At 34.4% G+C, this 21,435-nt stretch overlaps 1 protein-coding gene across 2 annotated transcripts in view; it reads left to right on the top strand.

Annotated features, from left to right (window-relative positions):
• Positions 1-21,435, top strand: part of LOC132707098 (lachesin) — a 325,155-nt gene that overhangs the window by 205,998 nt on the left and 97,722 nt on the right. For both annotated transcript variants that reach the window (XM_060678778.1, XM_060678777.1), the window contains exons 6-7: positions 3,504-3,678; positions 17,093-17,202. In XM_060678778.1, coding sequence (XP_060534761.1) covers positions 3,504-3,678; positions 17,093-17,202 — 285 coding nt within the window. The remainder of the gene's footprint in view (positions 1-3,503; positions 3,679-17,092; positions 17,203-21,435) is intronic.

The raw sequence follows: 21,435 nt of genomic DNA, 5'->3' as shown, positions 1-21,435 counted from the left end.
ATCGGACGAGACATTCCAAATCATCGAGGATAAATTAAGTTTTTGTCACAATTGTGTGCTTACAGAGAATGCAAACGCTATTCTGGAAGTAAATTGACAGTCATGATCCGAACAACCAACCAAGTTACAATAGCACAATAGACTTGAAGGCTAGAACTTGGGCTGTTGAAGATGACACAGGAGCTCTGAAAACAGGTGTGGAGGTTATATTTCCTTCATTTCCTGTTCTATATATATATATATATATATATATATATATATAGACGACCAGCACGTGGAACATTACCCAATAAGATCTTAAGAAACAGTGGAAGAAGAGCCTGCTGCTCCATTATAACTGAGCTATACAACCATATCATAGAATGGTCGGCATCTTTTCTAATGAATTCCACCCAGAATAAGGAGTCAGACAAGGATGCATAGTATCTCCACAATTCTATAATATATACAAAGAACATATTATGAGGAAAGCGCTTGGGGGATGGGTAAAGGGCATCGAAAATAAACAATCTGGGCTTTGCGAATGACACGGCACCCAAGAAGACCTGATTAACCTCGTAAGAACGAAAGTCTATTGTTTGGATTGGAGTTAAAATAATAATAGTGTATAGACAACACAACAATCACAGGGACACTACAAGAGGAGACCAAGCGTGGATGTGATCTGACAAAGGTTGCTATGGAAAAATTTTCAACAACCTTAAAATAACTCCGTTTTAAAATAGTACTGTCATTATCGTTAGCACTAGGCTGGTATAAAAATTATAACAACTTATGACAAAAATTAGGTTCACTTTCCATCAGTCTTTATCACAGAGTAATCCTTTAATATATTCTATACCTGTTTTTATATATTTGGCAGCTCTTTATATTGTTTTAAACCTTCATAAAATAAACTAACTTGACTGTATTTGTTTGGCATATTTTAATAAAAATTATTCCTAACCATCGTGTCATAATTGTAGATTTTCATAACCAATTTACAATCATTAAGAAGATGTTTGGCTAATAAATTATTTTACATTTTGTATATAAATACCATTGTGTTATGTGTTACTCTTTGTCTTACACTTAACATATTTGTACTTTTTAACATATAAGATATACTTGTACATGTATTACGTTCTAAGAGTATTCGTAGAACTTTATTTTGCTTTTTTTGCAAAACATCGATTTAGGAGTTATGCCTTAAATACATTAGCGTTGAACAAAAATTGAGATATGGTGCTAAGATGGTTTTTATATGCTGCCAGTATTGCCCACGCTCTTAATCCTTTTTTAAATCCGAGTACTTTTGTTTTTTAACTGTCTTATTCGTAATATATTTATAATGTTCAGAACATGTCAAATTATCATCAATTATACAGCTCGGGTATTTGATTTGTACTACATCAATCGTTGTATAGCCCTGTTACCCAACACTTGACGTTTTTAGTTCGAGAAGTAGCATACATGGCCTCAAAAGCAGGTCTAAAGTCAAAAAACACGACAGATAAACAGTACATTTTGAACATACCCCAAGTAATTGCACGTATCGTTGAATTTCAAAGTCACGACAAAGTTAGATAGATATAAAAAATACGTAAGCAACATCGATTTCTAATGATATTATCCCAAGTATCTCGCTCACCCTGTATGAGAGACGAAACCTGAAACTCTCTCGATCCAGATCACGACAGTGTTTAAAGCAAATTTATCCCGTGTTTTATAGTTTTTCGTTTACGAGTAATAATTTATCCACGAAAACGCAATTTTCAGGGTCCTTTAGACTTTTTTTACACATAATCGACACACCCTGGAAATATAGGTTATAGACCTGAATCTTTCACGTTTCCTGGTCCAAGAATTTCTCCAAAATAGTAAATCGTTTTCGAGAAGAAAAGATTTTTTTCAAACCATGCAATATGCCGTAATAATGAATGACGTCATCGCGTCTTGACTGAACTCGAGGTATAGTGATTTTCATATTGTTTCTTCAAATATGTAGAGCAGCGTGGGTTAGAAACGAAAACCGTAAACGCAAAAATTGTAGCTCACGATGCGGCCTATGACACTGTTGAATCAATTGGCTATATTTTACACGATTTTTGATTCGTGGTTAGAAATTTACTCTGGAAAAGAACAATTTCATTGATCTATTAGATTTTTGTCTATAATTGGAAAACCCTGTACAAAATCGAAAAAAGTCCTGAAATAATTGTTATAGCGCTGGATCTTCCGCGTCTACGGGTTAAAGAATCTTGACGATCCGGTGAATCGTTATGGAGAAAAGCATGTTTTTCTGAAAGCCAAAATAACCAAAAAAAAATCATTTTTTTTTAAATACCTGCTAAAATTTGATTCCACCCAATTTCCACTCTTTTAATGTGGGCATGGACTTTTACTTTTCTGCTAAATTTTAATTGCAAATTTAGGACACTTAACACGTTTCTTATATAGCGCGAAATATCGGGAACATCCTTTACAATAGGTGAAAACCTATATCGCTATATCGTTATGTAAGAGAAACTAACACCAAAAACCCAATCTTTTAGGTATATAGTTAGGGGTACTCATATTTCGTTGTGTTTTTTACTATGCGGCCCACCCTGTACATTCTTGAAAAATTATCAAGAATAAAAGTTTTCGGAACCAAATGTTGTGCGCCTTCTTTTTTAGGAATTTTTTGGTTGCATAAACGGTTTTCGAGAAATGATTTTTTTGTTAGACCCTTGCAAAAGCGATTTTTTACTTTTTTATATACTTTCCGACCCCCTGATCCCCCCAATTTCAATAGGTTCCGTTAGGGGACCAAGCGCTATTCGGCTGCCAAATTTGAAGTCGATAGCTTCAATTTATTGTGTTTCATAGCAAATTCCAAAAAACAGTCGAAAATCGAAAAAAAAAAAAAAAAGATGGACGCCTAAGCTTCATCGCAACTATTTTTACATATCCTGTGTAACAGTAATAGTAAAAATGGAGCAAAATTTGAAGCGTGTACCTCAAACCGTTCGGAAGTTATCGTCGAAAAACCGTGGAACAGAGAACGGACAAACGGAGAACAGAGAGATTTTTTTTTTGACGCTCATGATTTCTGCATCCATGGAGGACCTACCGTTACCGAGATCTCGATTTTAGTGAGAAGCGCGTATACTTTCGAAAAAAATCGATTTAATCGAAAGTAACGGGAGACTCTGCAATGAAGTTCACATGCAGCAACTAAAATAAAAAAAGAATTATTATATTCGGTATGTTCTTCCTTAAGGGCAGAAGAGAGGAATATGCAGAATTGTTCTCCCAAGTTAACTATGTCAGTCCTCATGCATAAACAATAAGACAATGGCGTGAAATATTCTCTTCTCATAAGCCGCTCAGCGTGAATCACCCTGTATGTTAACTTCATTATACTCCAAAAAGCTTCCTAACTCTTGTGGGATAACGTCCGGTCTGTAGTGATGGACGTTACTAATATTTACCCCGACCGCATGATAGGTTTTGCTTCTAATTTTCATTTTTGGTTTCAGTTCCACCTATGATTTGGGTCCCCAATCAATTAGTGGGAGCTCCAGCGGGAACGGACGTCGCGCTGGAGTGCCACACAGAAGCTCACCCGAAGGCAATCAGTTACTGGGTCAGAGATAACGTAATGCTGCTGCCGACTAAGAAATACGGAGCCGAGACTACGGAAAATAGCTACATGTAAAGTAATGTTCCTAAAACACTAAACAAAACTACACGCTCCCGATTCAAACTCTAATCGTGCAAACTCATACGATCAATAAGTAAAGGTTTCCAGACACATACAAACTCCAATTTGTTTTCACAAACAGAACTACAAGTTTTTGGTTAAGCGAATACAAGCGAAATAATTATTTAAAACGCACGTGTTATACTTCTAGTGGCCTATCGAAAACTACCCTCAATACATCACAACTTCAACTGGGATGCCATCCCTCATTTTTTTTCAAATGGGACTGAATGTCACGAGGCACCAAAATTCCATAAAACTCGTTCATATAGTATATAAAATATAGGTTTTAGTTTACTTTTGCAAAACTTGGCAAATTTATTGAGAATGAGTCATAGTTTCTGAAACACAAGTGAAAATTCCTTACATAAGTCAGAATTTCTGAGAAACAAGTCAGAATTCTTGAGAAACATGTCAAATTTTTTGAAAAATAAGTCAGAATTTCAGAAATATAGGGTTTAGTTTGCTCTTGCAAAAACATGTCAAAATTCCTGATATGTCAGATTTTCTGACAAACATGCCAGAATTTTTGAAAAATAAGTCAGAATTTGTGAAATAAGTCTCTCGTAATGGACACTGCGAATCGAAACACCTGATATACAGGGTAATTCATAAATAATAGGCAATTTCTGAACTGGAGGTTCCAGACACCAAAATATTTTAATTGAGCTCAACATACAAATATTGCTAGTTTCCGAAAAGGAAAATGGTTTATTTTTTCATTGATTGAGAAAATTATTATAGTATAATAATAAAAATTGGCAGTTTTACGTTTTTTTGACATGCCAATTGCCAATTTTAAACTTATTTGGGCGTTTCACCATATTATTTAGATAAATAAAATCATATTTTTTTATCTGTCGAGTTCTGATTGAAAGAAGATGAAACTCTGACTTTTTTTTTTTATTTTTCATACATATGGCGTCTAGCTCTGTTGATTTTTTTGACTTATTTGCAATTCAAATTCAAATCAAACATTGGGATTTTATAATATTTCTGGGGCTAGTACCTATAATTTATAGAATGTGCATTCTTTATGAATTACCCTGTATATCTGATGTTTCGATTCGCAATATCCCCTACGAGAGATTTATTTCAGAAATTCTAACTTATTTAACATAAATTCTTACTTATATCAGAAATTGCTACTCAATACATCACAACTTCAACTGGGATGTCTGTCATTCCTCAAATTTTTTCAAGTGGGATTGAATGTCACGTTGCACCAACATTCCATAAAACTTGTTCATATAGTTTACAAAACATAGGTTTTAGTTTACTTTTTCAAAACTTGGCAAATTTATGGAGAATGAGTCATAATTTCTGAAACACAAGTGAAAATTCCTGACATAAGTCAAAATTTCTGAGAAACAAGTCAGAATTTTTGAGAAACATGTCAGATATTTTGAAAAAAAAGTCAATTTCAAAAATAGAGGTTTTGGTTTGCTTTGCAAAACTTGACAAATTTATGGAGAATGAGTAATAATTTCTGAAAAACATGTCAAAATTCCTGACATAAGTCAGATTTTCTGAGAAACATGTCAGAATTTTTGAAAAATAAGTCAGAATTTCTTAAAAACAAGTAAGAATTTTAAACTTATTTGGACGCTGCTTCTAGAGGGCGCTAGTTTCACCATATTATCTAGATAAATCGAATCATATTTTTATATCTGTCGATTTCTGATTGAAAGAAGATGAAACCCTGACTTTTTTTTAATTTTTCATACATGGGGCGTCTAGCTCTGTTAATTTTTTTGGTTAGTTGCATTTTATATAAAAGATGAAAAATCTGTATTTAACAGTAACAATTTCGTTAATAGCAATGAAAGGAAATTCAAATCAAACGTTGGGATTTTATCATATTTCTGGGTTCTAGTATCTATAATATATACAATGTGCATTCTTTATGAATTACGCTGTTTATCTGATGTTTCGATTCGCGATATCCCCTACGAGAGGTTTATGTCTATATGACTTATTTAACATAAATTCTGACTTATTTATCAGAAATTCTGACTTACGTCAGAAATTGCGACTTATTCCTCAAAAATTTGCCTAATTTAATTAAATCCTATTTGATTTTTGGTGGTCTTTCAGCGCTTCGGTACTAAACGCATATGTTGCCGAATATTTAATTTTCTAAAGATATTTCACAAGTATTTGTTATATCAATTTTACTGTGTGGAGACTTTTTGGGTGTAATGTCGTACCTACCAACTAATAATAGGTTTGTGCGTCAATAAATCTTCGGTGCGAGATACTGCATATTTATTTGGTAGCAGTAGAGTATGTAGCCTTCTCCAAAGGATATACCGTTTTACGAGATAATTCGGAATTTAACTTTGGTAAATTTTATGAAGGTCTAACCGCTGGCCTACCTCGTTTGGGTTTCTCTTTGTAACCCTCAATAATTCGACGGCTAGGAAAACACTGTTTTATAAAATTGACATTGCTTTCCTAGGAAAATATTTTACAGTCATTATGTTAAACCCTTAAATTGGAAATTAGTTTATCCTTACTAACGTGTTTATAATATAATATCAAACGGACAAATTCAACTTGAAATCGAACTACCTCAAGTAGAGACTGTTTCAGGAAGATTTATATAAAGCATACTAATATGGATTAATATAACAGTTTAATCAATGAAGATTTGCCTACTCTTAAAATACAACAGTCAACATGTTAAATACAGCCCTGGCTTGTGGTACACGTGCTGAAAACAATGGTTCCTTTCGGCCATTCTTAAACTCATTCCGAAGTCAAAACCATAAAAGGTTGTTAAAACGGTATATCGTTCGGAGAACTCTACTAACAAACACTTTTTGATAGACCGTAACTCATAATACGGTTTCATGCTTTCTTGGTGCCCGTTGTTGCATCCAGTTATCGTTCAATTTGATGCTTCGTACTTCATTTCTATTTTAATATACCAATAAATCTGTTTGCCACCAAAAATTCCCACACCTCACAAAACGCTACATTGGCGTTTAATTTTCGAAACGTAGCCATCAATATTAATAACAAAGATGCTGTCGAAACCTACTTTATTTTCGAACGCATTATCGTGTCCCAATTTTGTCATTATTATTTGGCTCTAAATATTCATTGGCTTAAATCGGTTGGAAGCAGCGTGTTGTTAATTATATGTTGATATATATCGATGATCGATGCGCTGCAATATTAAAAATGACAAATTGCAACTACTACTCGCTCGAAAGATTCGCCTAGGGCTGCTTATGCTTATAATCAACCGATTCTTAGATGGTGGCTCATTTTGCTTAAGCAGGAAGCAGAATAACTATAAAAATCGATAAAAATAATCTAGGAAACAATAAATTTGTGGCAGGTATGTTTTTTAGACATATTTGACAACACTGGATTCAATAATTATAGTAATACGTTTGTTTTCGAGTCAAGGAAGTACTACAGCTCCATAAAAAGATGAAGGAGATAAATGTCGAATACAGGAATGTCATCGATCATTCGCTTAAGGGGTGATCAGAATAAAGTCACTCTAGGTCCTGACAAGGTACTGGAAACGTGGAAAAGATATCCAGTGAGCCTATTTGATGATGACAGACCACAGACCCCACCGTCCCTATACTGCAATCCATCATCAGATATCAAATGGCAATAAGCCTAATGTTGTCAGGAACTCTCCACCAATTAAACGAACAAAATATTAAAATTGAAAAAAATTAAAAAACGTAAAGACGATCGTCTCATAAGTTTAATGATTCCTTTTCTTCGAGTGCTGCACACTATGCTGTTCAGAAAATGTGAAAAGGTTAGTGAATCCAGCCAGTTGGAATTTGCAAGGCGATTTCGAACAAAATAAGCTATCTTCACTCTTTGCACTTTGTTCCAGAACTGCCTTGGCCAACGAAACGACGTTGTTATATGTTTCGTTGACTAATAACTTACCATGAGAAATTAGGCTTGGACGATAAAGATATAATAAATAACGAAAAATGCCGTTAGTGAGACAAGTCAATAATTCGGCCTTAAAGTTAACATCGCTAAAACATTATCTCCAGAGCTAATCTCCCAGGTATTTTCAATATATTGAACCATTTGGGTTGCGTTGTGAATGAAAAAGTTCTTGATAAACGAGAATCTCAATGTTGCAATAAAGGGTTAAGTGCTATGTTTAAATAAATGAACTAAAATTAAAGCATTTGAAATGTGTGACGAATGCTTAAAATATGGATATGGAGGATGCCTAAAATAAAACGCTTAAAAATAAGGAAGGTGTCAAATGGCAAAGTCATCATTCGAATCATTCTTTGCGTTGTCGTTAAGATGAAGAGGATTGTGATAATGATGCTCTCTAGGCAAAACTACTTGCTACGAAACCTTTTAAACAAATTTTTAATGTGTAAATACTTTAAGACTGTCCTATCAGTTTGTTTAAAATGCATCAATTGTTAATGTCACTTGGAGTAGAATTCGACGTAAACAAAAACTTACGAGTTGCACTATAAATCTACAACACCGCACATTTTAACCAAAATCACTAACTCAAACGAGAATTTACTATTTCCAACCTTAAAAAGTTCAACTCAACAAGCCACAGTTTACATTTACAAATCTTCTGCATTCTTTCTAGTCGGCTGTTTATAAATCAAGCTTGCTTCGCCAATCATCCTGTTGGTTTCTTCAGAGATTAACTTAAACTGGCTCGCTGTTACTCTGTCCCTCCTTATATATTGTTTGAGGGGGTGGAGCTAATAACAAATATTGTTGAGTCACGGTTAAAATTGTTTGGTTGCTTGTAGATTTCTCTAGATTTTAGGATTTTTCGTCGATATATGCAAGAATTTCGTGTTATCTAGCTAATACATTGGTCCGATCTTTCCAATATATTCTTTGCCGTATATGCAAGGAATGCTGTAAACTCCTGGAATGTCAAACGGAATTTGACTATATAAGGGGTGTTTTTTTTTATAGAACTTTAAGTTGTAATAAAACAACCATGTCTTATTCGATTGACATGAATTTTATTTATCCGAGAGATAATCTTGTGGCATTACATTTTAAATATGATTTCTGGCATATGACCGCCACGGCTGGCGCGGATATAGCCCAATCTGGACGTCCAATTTTCGATGACTTTTTCCAACATTTGTGGCCGTATATTGGCAATAAGGCAGCGAATGTTGTCTTCCAAATAGTCAAGCGTTTGTGGCTTATCCGCATAGACCCACAGAAAGTAGTCTAGCGGTGTTAAATCACAAGATCTTGGAGACTAATTCGCAGGTCCAAAACGTGAAATTAGGCTGTCACCAAACGTGTCTTTCAACAAATCGATTGTAGCACGAGCTGTGTGACATGTTGCGCCGTCTTGTTGAAACCAAATCTCCTGGACATCATGGTTATTCAATTCAGGAATAAAGGAGTTAGTAATCATACCTCTATACCGATTACCTTTGTCTGTAACGTTCTGGCATCATCGTTTTTGAAAAAGTACGGACCAATGATTCCACCAGCCCATAAAGCGCACCAAACAGTCAGTTTTTCTGGATGTAATGGTGTTTCGACATACACTTGAAGATTAGCTTCGCTCAAAATGCGGCAGTTTTGTCTGTTGACGTAGCCATTCAAGCAGAAGTGTCATCGCAAAACAAAATTCGCTTATGAAAATCAACGGCAATCTCGTTTTGAGCTTATTTGACGAATCTACGCCTTACTTGATGATCGTTTGGCTTCAATTCTTGCACGAATTGGATTTTGTAAGTACGTAAACCAAGATCCTTCCGCAAAATATTCCATAAAGTAGATGGAGATAGATCCAATTCCTGTGCTCGATGGCGGATGGACTCATTCGGGTCTTCCTCAATGCTACGCTCTACAGCAGCAATAGCTTCTTCTGTACGCACCATATGGCGTCTCTGGGGATGCGAGTTATCAATAAGAGTAAACGTGGTGCGAGTTAATCGAATTAACTGCTCTAATCGACGATTTTGTCGACGATAAAATGAACGTATTGCGTGATACGTATTCCGCACAGAACCATTGAACAGTAATGCCAAATTTAAGTTCTATACATCAAAAAGAAACACCCATTATATCTTAAGAACTTTTGACAGTTTCAAGTGGGAAGATTGTGGCAAACTGTATTTTGTGATTGAACGCTTAATATCTTTGTTGCCACTGTCAAAAGTCAAAAATCGAGACCATGTTCATGCCTCTCCCTTAGCTCTCCTCCCCCTTCGAATACTATATAAGCAGGTACAGAGTAGAATGCGAGCCAGTTTCAATTTAGTTCTGAAGAAACCAACAGGACGATTGGCGAAGCGTCAGTTACAGTAGCATGTGGAAGTTTCTTTAGAAAATTAAGCCACAGTTTCATTATCGAGTCATTCCACAGTTGTATCGAATAGTATCTGCAGATTAACGTTTCTTAAATTTGCAACACCAACAACCGAAACTTCCAGGTCACGATTCTTGACAGGACTATATGTCATGCACCAGATTGTATGAACTTGATAATCGCAAATAAACTCTGATTAATTCACTTTCATGAGTCGTGTCCGCACAAAGAAATTCTCACACAAATTTTTATTCGCAACCAAAAATAACTTAAACAATAGGCATCTAAACAAGCATTTCTAGATCTCGCATCGTTCTCAGCATAAGCATAAGCTCATTGTTATGATTCTTGGGGGCGGCTATTCCATGTTTTAACATTCCTGGATGATGATTAGCACTTTAGAATGTAGATGGCGCGGCAAGCATTGGAGTACGTCTTTTAGGCAGTTAATGAAATCATCATAAGTAACCATAGGTTATCAGATAGTCAAGTTGGATTAGCCGAAATCTTAAGTTACATGACTAAACTTTACAGTAATCTACCGGATAAAGTACATTAAGGCTTAATAATGTACTCGTAGAAGGTGACCATTTTTTGGTTAAAATAGTATTTAATTAATTAATTTAGAAAGTAGTTACTTTGTAGGACTATAAAAAACACATTTTTCCACGCTAGAAATAGCAAGTGTTTCAGTGTTGATGAGAAAACACTAAGTTATTATTCGCAATGTGTTCTTATTATTACTTCATCTTAAAATAAGTAACCCATCTCTGTATTATAATCATGTGTAATTATTGTTACATTTATTGTTCTAATAAAGTAAAAACATTTTTAACAAACGACGATGTTTTAAAACATTACCATGCATTTGAGAACTAAAACGATTATTTTTTTAATTTTGGTAAATTTTTTACCAAGTTACAAGTCGTTTATATTGAAAATCGTACGTCATTTAACCTATAAGATGCCTTTATATTAAGAGCATAATAATTTTTGCATAATAATATTGCAAAAAGGGCAAACTTTAATGTATCCCGGATAAACCGTTCTGACATGTGTCCTTACTTTATGTTTTCACCAATGGGAATCACTCCAAATATCCGCTGCATCTAGCACGGATATATCACTCCCAATACCGTTAAAAGTTTCCTCTTCTGCATCCAAACTTTTCTCTACTCCGTACACTTTGGCAGCTGTAGACACTTCAATTTCCTTTCGCCGTATTTCTTGGGAACCTGGTTTTAATTTCGTTGGAGAATTAAACTTATATTTGGGTCGTTTTATTTATCAATTTCCCTGAGCACCGCTATCAAAGTAAACTGACCAAAAAATTATCTGTAATTAATTAAGTTTTATTTAATCTATTTTTAAAACTTAAAGCATTAAGTTACATTCGAAGTCTACCTCACTTTTGCCAAAAGATTTTCTATTCTAAATGCAGAACATTTTCATGAAATGTAGTTTATGTTTATGTCTGCATAGAAACTTAAAGACTAATGAAAGAAAAATTGTGGTCTAAAACGGGTTGCGAAGAGGAGATAAACCAGTTGTCATATTGCATGTTACCTTCATAGATTGATTGGGAAAGTTTTTATATAAATTATTTGGTATTGGTAATTGGTAAAGTTATTCTGCCATTTCACATATTAGCAATTAGCAAAATTCGTCTCAATTTTATTCAGATATATATCTCACGAAAATTATATATAGGGATATCATTTTCAGTGTCTCACTCGAAAGGGATGCTTCGCTATATCTGTCAAATCTTTGTATTAATTAAAAATTTTAACGTTGTGGACACTTTCAAGAACCCGTATTGGATATACAGGGAGTTTAAGTGTCTCACTGGAGATACAATCTTCATCTGGTATTATCGAATTCGAAACTGTGACTCAAAACAGTGATACCTGTCCAAATGTTAGTTTTAAACGAACCCCTGTATATTTTTAGCTCTTTGAATGGATTTTCATTCAATTTTAATAATCCATATCATATGCATATATAGGCGGTGACGTATCTTTGACATTTGACAAACATGGAAGTCCTGAATCGCCGATATAGCTTCCTCGCATAAATTTACACCGAAAACATCTTGAATTTGAAAATAATAAATAGTTGCTAGTTGCTAAAAAATGAAACAATGCCCCTGGACAATTATGGGTCAATTGTAATCATGATTAATTATGATTAAATAATTAATTGACTTATTGCCTATTAAACATTTATTCCCCTTGACACAAGCATTTATTTAAAACTAGGAAATGGATTTTAATTCTGTATTTATAAATAAAAAAAATTGTTTGATTATAATTTTGAAAATGTTTTGTGATACAACAGGAATATTAGTATAGTATAGAAAGTTTATCGCTGGTAAATAACAGTAAGACTTTCGTACGTGTCTCTATTCTAGAAATGATCCTACGATGCATGCGAAGTGCTCAGTTTCTTTGGAATCGACTCCGCACATGATAAAAGAACCGGAACAATCTTGACCCCTTCGGCTTCGAGATGCCACAGCTTTTTTAAGTTTCTCTTTAGGTCAGCATATTTATGCAGCTTTTCATTATATTTGCTTTTTATGTTAGAGTTATTTGGGACCGCCGTATCAATTAGTAGAGCTTTCTTGGATTGTTTTTTAATAACTGTAATATCCGGCCTGTTGGGTCTTACTGTCACATCTGTAATGTCTGATTTTCTACAATTGGAGGTGGTTTATACTTGTAGTTTGGCACATTGTTTGAGACTCAAGCTTAAATGTTTCCAGTGTTTCTAAGTAAATTGATGTAGCAACTTTGTTGTGCGGTTCTAGATATTTATTTGTCGCCAGGTATTCACAGCTAGATAATATATGTATCACAGTTTCTTGTTTTTTGCTGCACTTTTTGCACCTCTCTGTTGGTATTTCTTCCTTAAGGATATGCTCTTGATAATTTCTTGTTTTAATAATATGATCTTGTATGCCAATCATAAACCCTTCCGTTTCTGGAAAAGGCGTTCCAATCTTCCACTAATTTACATTTATCTACTGTATCTTTCTGTAAGTCATTAATAAATGTACCATGCAATTCATTTGAACTCCAATTTTGAAGTCTGTCATCGTCCACTTTTGTATAAAAAATTTAGATATGTATCCTGTATCCGCTCTCACTATAGCTTGACGAAGTTCACTGTTTTAGTGATGGAATTTTATTTTAATGCCTATAATTTGTTGACTGTTTTCTCTATTTTGTAAATTCTATTCTTATCTTCCTGTTTATTGATTCGAGATTTATTTGGGTCCAAGTAACTATTCCAAAGGAGTATTGAAGAGTGGACATGGCATAGTATTATGGCTGTGAAAAGATTTCTTGCGTTAAGTTTGCTTTTTAAAAGGTTGTAAAGAGGTTTTTCAAACTCTGATCCATGTGATTATTACTTCTTTATGTTATATTTTGTGGAGAATTCTTATGTACATGTATGGTTGTTCCGTCAAGAAAAAAATCCTCTCCTTTATTAAGTCGGTTTCTGGTTCTCAATGGTTTATATTGATTATTTTATTTTTATTATTATTTCCTAGTGCTTCAAGCTGTCACATCGATCTGTTCACGAGATGGTGAGCTTTCTGATGGCATTGAAAATGCCTGTAGTCCTGCATTCCAAGGATTATCCTCACAATACTGCATATGTCTAATTTCTGAATTAGGAAGTAAAGTTTAGATTGTAGATTTAACCTCTTCAAGCTTTCTTGCAGTGTTTTTTGATTTCGTCTGACGCTCCAATTAGTATTGGAGCCACAACTACTTTCTCCATCTTCCACATCTAACGGTAACTATGTATTTATTTTTTCTGTGTATTTTTTCCCATGTTTTTGGGGGAGGGGTACAGCGATATCTAAAATGTAGCTTATTTTCTCCTCCGTTAAGGTATATTGTTTGGGATTGGGGGGCCGGTAAGAATTATCCTTGCCCAATACAGGCGTTGCCTTCCATCTTCGCAAATTGGTGTTGGCACATATTGATAATACGCTGTTGTGTCTTGTATGTTCATAAATTTGAACCTTCGGGCCTGATGTATTAAACAGCAACTCTGTTTTGTCTGTCGAGGTAGGGTATAGGCGCTAATACCAGAACTTGATCAAAATACTCTTTCTTCTCTTCATACATACGACATCTATCATTCGGGATCTATTCACGCAGAATCTCTTTTCTGTATAATCTGGTGGGTATTACTTGCAATGCGGTTATAAAGCCTTTCGTTTCGAGGTATAAATGTCTCTTTCTTAAATAGGTCGAAGGTACAATAGTGTTCATCTCCTCACTCGCTATAGTGAGAGGGTATCTCTAATGCAACGTTTTGCGTTTCCCTTGGTCTTTAAGTTGCTCTGGTGTCTTCATATTTGCTGTGGGATCAAAGTTCTGATCCAATAACTTCAGTGGCGTTAGATTCCTGTCAGCGCTCACTACTGCCCGATGAAGTTGGCTTGTTTTTGACACTTCATGGAAATATTTTTCTCAGGTTCTGCAGCTGTCGAGCATCTCTGTCAGGGATGTTAAGTATTACTATTATTATTACTAGTATTATTATTGTCATCGGTCTCAGATTTCTCAGATTTCTCACCTAGGGTCTATAGTATTATAGCTTTTTGTGATGCATCAAAGATGTTATTCTCCATGTCTAGTTTCTCCAGGTTTTTCTTGAAATTTTTTGTAACAATTCCTTCCTTTGACATAGCCAACGGACATATGGTTACTTCATTAAGATGCCAGATTTTTTTTAGCTGGATGACCAGATCTTCTAATTTTCGAACTCTCAGCTTCCTTAGATCTCAAATTTTAGGTCAGCGGTATGGCAATATCAATGATTTTCATTTTTTTTTCCTGTTTATTAATGAGGAGAATATCTGGTTTGTTGTGAGCGACCGTTATATCCGTTAGTACCATACCGAGAATTTATATTGTTGATTGTGCCTTCCTAAATAAGCATTACCTGCTAGTGCGCTACACCCACCCGTTCTCCAGCATTGCTGCATTTCCCACATTTATCAATGGTGTTGATTTTCAATATATGTGTTTTTCATAATTTCTAGTTCTAATTATCTTGTCTTGTATTACGAGCATAAAGCCCTCAGTTTCAAAATAAAGATAACCCTTAATGTGACTTCGAGTGTATCGGTTACTATTGGCATATCTAAGTTGAGTGGTGTGAAGTTTTTATCAACCTTTCTTATAAACTGAATGGAAGTTTTACTTATATTTAGAAGCCCCCTGCCACCTTCTTTTCTAGGGATATAAAGCCGCGATGTTAATCAGTTGGGGTGTAAACATCTGAATTTGTTAACATCTGGCGAGTTGCTCAATCTAAACCTTCCAAAATGTTTGTACAAACAGCCTTGTTCTAAGTCCGCGATGCTTTCGAAAGATTCTTCTTCTTAACCTGATGGTCCAAATGACATCTTAATATCGTCACTGAATGTTTTCACGCTAGCAATGAGACTGTTCAGTCTTGCTCGATTTTCTGCATACATTTTAAACCATCCAGGTGGTTTATTTTGGTTAGTTGGTTTAGTTAATTGCCTTTGGGTTGTGACTTGTATCCTATCTAAGCTTCATTCAGAAGAGTTGAGAATGGGTTAAGTGCCAGTATGAACCACATGGATGAAAGAGCCTTGGAAAAGCATCTTTTGATGTTGATTATACCCAGCTTATCACGTGTATTTTTACTCGCCAGTTTTTCATCATAGACTAGAAGACGCATTTTATTTTAGGCTCAATTCTATAGATTTCCAAACATCTCAACAAGGAACCATGTTTGGTGGAATCAAAGGCTTTTTTGTAGTCAATGTAACAAACACATGTAGAGATTACGCCTGTTTGTTTGGGCTTGTTTTGTAATGACAGAATCAACGATTGTTGTTTACAGTCTAAAGCTCTTCTGAAATCAACTTATATGTATCGCAGTGCTCATATAATTTGTTGTTAAATAATTACCTGTATAGTTTATACTATTGTTATTATAATTATTATTATTATTTCTTACAAAACTTCTGGATTCCTCCTGCGTCGGTTTTTTCTAAGTCGAATTTGCGTTTCGCCAATCATCCTGTTGGCTTCTTCAGAGCTTGACTGAAACCGGAAAACGTTTGTTAAGGTGTATAGAATTTAAATGTCTAAGAGAATCTACTGGAAATGCTTGGCAATGAGGCCACATAACATAAGTATCAATTGTGGTTTTAGATGAAAAGTGTCGAGAGCTTTATTCTGAAAGGCTTCCACAAGTATATTCGCGATAACTGGTGACAGTGGAGAACCCATAGCTGTTCCCGACGTTTGTTCAAAAATTTGACCGTTATAAGAAAAACACTTTCCAGATAAGCATTATTCAACCAAGATTAGAAAGTTTGGTTCCGGATTCTCGGATTTCCATGTATCTGAAATAATGTTGAGAGTTTCAGGAATAGAAACTTTGGTAAAGAAATATTCTACGTCAGAACTAACTAGAATATCTTGTGTATCTAATATAATGCTTTTTAATTATTTAATTAATTATTAATTAAGTATAAACCTATGAGTTTTCCCTGTAAAGGGTTTGAATACGGAAGCTGGATATTTTGCTAGAGAATACTTTGTGAATCTTTGGGAGTCCGTAGAGACGTGGAATTTTAGAATCATGAGGGGTGACAGGAAGTTTCTTTTTATTATTATTGTTATTATTATTCTACTATGCTACGAACAAGCGCATTGTAGATCATTTGTAGCGCTCTTAATCTAGTAAATTTGAATGAATTTCTGATTATAAACTCTATAAGGTCTCAGCACCCTCAGATTTTATATAACGTAACCGTTAAAGTCTAACGCAAAAATATTAATTGGGCCGACTCAGGAGGTTCAGTAAACTGTGCAACAACCATTCGCGGCAAATTCCGAACTACAAACGGAAATTAATTGGCAAAATAAAGCAAACATTGTTGCGGAACGGTTTCTTACTTTGCAATCCGTACACGATACACGTCTGGCCTACTACTCAAAAAATCCAATTTCATCGCACTAAATAATTCGCGAATTCTGTTCCAGGGCTCACATGAAATTGACCGTCCGGAACCTCCAAACGGTCGACTTCGGCAACTATCGCTGCATCTCGAAGAATTCCCTCGGGGAAACGGAGGGCTCTATCCGGCTCTACGGTAAATAAAATTCCCTTCTGACTGCTGCAAACGCGAAATTTGTCTTTTCAAAATATCTATATTCCTTTCGTATCAAACAATATTGCACTTTCGTTTGCGCGCAGGGACGGTCCGGCCGAATCCTTTGTTTTGGTTGGCGAATTATTAAAAACCTCCAATACCCTTGATAAAGGATATTGTTCGCATATTTAATGAATGCAAAAATTAGCACTAGAGGGCACTGTTTTAGTAGGATATCATGCACAATTTTAAGAAAAAGTAATATTAAAAGATACATCTCAACTTGAAAGATATTGGATGAATTTTAAACCACTACAGTTAGCAGGAAAATTATTAATTTGAAAAATTTAAATTTTAGTTAAGTTAAGTTAAATCTTAAATTTAAGTTACACTTTTCATATTCGGCCAATTGTTGGTTTAACTGAATACCGATGCAGGGTTAGTTAACAATAAAGTAAATTTCATTATCTCATTGGTTATGAGAAAATCGTATATACAAAAGTTGTAAACATTATTAGGATGCACAATTATTTTTATTTAATTATTTTAAAGTATACATCGTGACTAAAAAAAGCGTGACGGAAAAACATACACACCTTATTGATAGAAACGAATATATTTGGATCATTTTAAATTGAAAAATCTCGGTAGCCCACCATAAATACTATTTTTTGAATGGAAGACCTTACAAAACCCTTCAACTTCTTTTCAGCATGTCATATACTTGCGATTTATTTTAAATTTTTCGTATTAAGTAATTTTTGGTCATGACAAAATGATATTGTCAATTTTTATCTGACAACTAAGTAAATACAAATAAATAAGTCTTTCTCTGATTTTACAATAAATTGGGTAATTAGAAAGTTTTTCGAAAGCTTCGATTTTCTTTTCTTGAATTATATATTTATTAAGAACGAGTTTGCTTACAGATTACGGTATGAATTATAAATGCCTATCGTTGCATCTTTCGAAGGCTGTATTTTACCATCTTTGACAAAAACCCTCAAAATTCGGCTCTTCTCTTCAGAAACGGTTAGTTAGGTTATTCTTTGTTACTTATATGACCAATTTAAATCAATTTGTTCCTTCTTCTGTGTAATAAAGAGCAATATTTTCCAAATCGAAATGTCGAAAATGTCGCACATCGATCTTTGGAACGCATCTGGACTGTTGCCTGATGCAAATGCACATTTTAGAAATTCAAATTGTTCATGTTTTTTAACAAAATTTGTATACTTTCAGGCGTCTTCAATGAGAGGAAGTAATGTTACGATTGAGCTTTCAATATTCACCATTCCATTTACCAGTTTCTCACGATTTTTGGAAGCAATCAGATAATGAACTTTACTCGTTACTCGTTGACTCACCCTGTATATGTAGCGGCCTAATTTCCTTTTTTGTTCACCGGGGGGATATAGTACACTTACCCGGCTCTCTCACTAAAACACTAATGAGACAATTGAGAGGACAGACAGATTCTTTTAAAAAAGGTTTTATAATATGTAAATAAATCGCTTATTTGGGAAAATTAAGGTTTTCTATAGAAATGTGTTTTTATCTACTCGGAATAGAAAAGCACAGTGTCTCAAAACAATGTTTACACTTTATATTGACACTTTTTTATTGTCCAATTTTACAAGTATTGAAATAATGGAAACCGTAAAAAACACAAAATATTATTGATTCATTGTGTCCAAATCATTGTCAGCAGAATCATCATCATCTGTTGGGGTTACGAAAAACTCTGCAACTTTTGTCGCTTTCAACGAGTTTCGTTCTGCCAAAGGTGCTGCCTCTACAAGCGAAGGGCCGACTGATCGATAAATGCCATGAAAAGACATAATATATATACCTAAACGTTCATTGACTTTATGAGCAGTCCTTGATGGTTTTTGCTGAAAGTAGCAAAGCTATATTCTTTTTCCTGTAGATGCAGGTACATGCAAAAGGCAGTGCGACAAAGAATTTGACCACCCTTTTGGTATAGTGTCATGCGTGTCGAACCAAGTCTCGTCTAAGTCATGGACTATACCATCAAGTGCACATTTATGTGTACTCAGAGATAAATGATTTATACTACGCATAACGCAACTTCTTTATGGGAGATATTAGTTGAACATTTTTTTTATTATTAGCATTGCTGCACTTTGTTGTTTCCAAAAGTTTTTTAACCCATTTTGTCCCAGTGGTGCGCTAATGCACCACCTATTCTATGATTTTTTTTGTCAGATCCAGGAAACATTTTTGCACATCCATTTAGAAATTTTATTATTATCACTACTAATGGACATAAAACCGTAGAAATCGCTATTTTATGTGTAAAGGAAAGATCTTATATATGACTTCAAAAATTAACAAATGTGGTACATAAATTTGTATCACATTTTCAAGTAAATCCAAAATAGTAAAAAAAATATATTTTGTATTTGTATTGCTATTTTGGAAATACTATATTCATTATGATTTATTTTTTGGTGCGTGAATGCATCACTGATTTTATCTTTGAAAAAAAATTTTGTTATTGCAAGTCTAGACAAGTCAGCGCATATAGAATAAACATCCAACAATTAGCGTGTTCTTTAGTATTAGTTTGTGCCTTGTGCAGTGAACGTTACAGTTCGTAAAATATGCCATTTCCGAGGTATTTGACTGAAAAGGAATTAGAGACGGCTATGGAGGAGATCGTGATGGATTAGGACAATTACAATGAAAGTCGTAAGTATTATTTGGATTTACGTATTCTTATGTATTGTAGCATTCCATTCCTTGGAAATTTATGCTAAAAATAACGTGAAAAAATATTTACAGAACATATTGACGCCATATTGGTCTATATTCCACCCGACGTGGATACCTTGACTGACGAAGAAGATATATACGAACCTTAATATAAATCTACAAGAGTTTGGGAAACCAACTGATATAGTTGGAACTCTCGAGTTACGTACACCGAATGATACAGCTGCCCTTCAACAGTCCTGTAGTTCATCAACTACTGAACCTGAATGAAACTCATCAGATAATGAAACCCTGGAATTCAAAAGGAGACGTATGCTTTCTGCAAACGACAGGCTTGCTTCTACTGTTAAATGGAAGAAAGGTCAGATTGAGTAGCCTCAAATCTTCGGTAAAATATGCTCAAGACAATAACCGCCATGAATTCTCGTTGTCAAAAAAATGAACTTTTAAATTTTGTAGGCATTTTATTGTTTTCGGGGTATCATTCATCACGACATGTTTAGCATTATTGGTGTACTGATGACGACAAAGGAATTGATCTTACAAAAAACTGTATGAGCCGAAATAGATTCCAATTGATAAAGCAAAACTTGCACTTATCTGACAATAATCTGTTGGATAAAAATGATAAATTTTCAACAGTTAGACCCTTCTTTGATGCCATAAATAAAAAAATCTTCTGTTCGGCATATTTTCGTTCAACTTATCCATAGATGAACAAATGGTACCTTACTTTGGCCGCCATTCCTGCAAATTTTTTATAAGGGGTTGGCTTCAAGCTTTGGTGCCTTTGTTCATGTGATGCGTAAATATTTTCTTCACTTCCATATAATTACAGGTGCCAGGTATTTGGAAAAAAATGGTGGTGTAACTCACTGGATAATTTAGTAGTGAATGCATGGAAATTGTATAATATTGTCAAGAAACAAAAGATTTGCAATCAAGATCACTTCATGATTGTTCATGCTAATAAAGGTCGAAGGAGATGTAGAATCTGCCACAGCCACATAATTTACATTTCTAATAAGTGTAATGTGCATTTACATACTTCTTGCTTTGTAAAATATCACCAACAATGAAACCGGGTGTTACCAGTGGTGCGCTCGCACACCATAAAATATGCGATTTTTTCTATCAAATCAGATTCTCTTAGGAAAACAATCTACTTGTAGTTGTTTTCTGTCGAATTTGAACTTTCTTTAGTACATTTATGTCTAAATTATATGTTACATCATATGTGCCTCCAAACATTATTTCCCAGTGGTTCATTTTTTTTGACACATGTAATGTATTCTTAAGTGCAACAAAATAAATAATTTCAGAGCAAAAAATTATTTTTTTTTTATGCTCGACATACTACTCGACCCTCATGGATGATAATTTCTTGGAAAACGATCAGCGAGTAGGAGGTCTCGTTCTACGCAAATTAGAAGTAAACTGAACAGCGTCTATTCCCTAATGAATACTTGCGCAACGTTTTGACGTAATTCAGTA

The sequence above is a fragment of the Cylas formicarius genome, unplaced genomic scaffold (genome assembly GCF_029955315.1).
Source record: "Cylas formicarius isolate icCylForm1 unplaced genomic scaffold, icCylForm1.1 PGA_scaffold_9__14_contigs__length_23061073, whole genome shotgun sequence".
NCBI lineage: Eukaryota > Metazoa > Arthropoda > Insecta > Coleoptera > Brentidae > Cylas > Cylas formicarius.
This window is presented reverse-complemented; position numbering and strand designations above follow the sequence as displayed.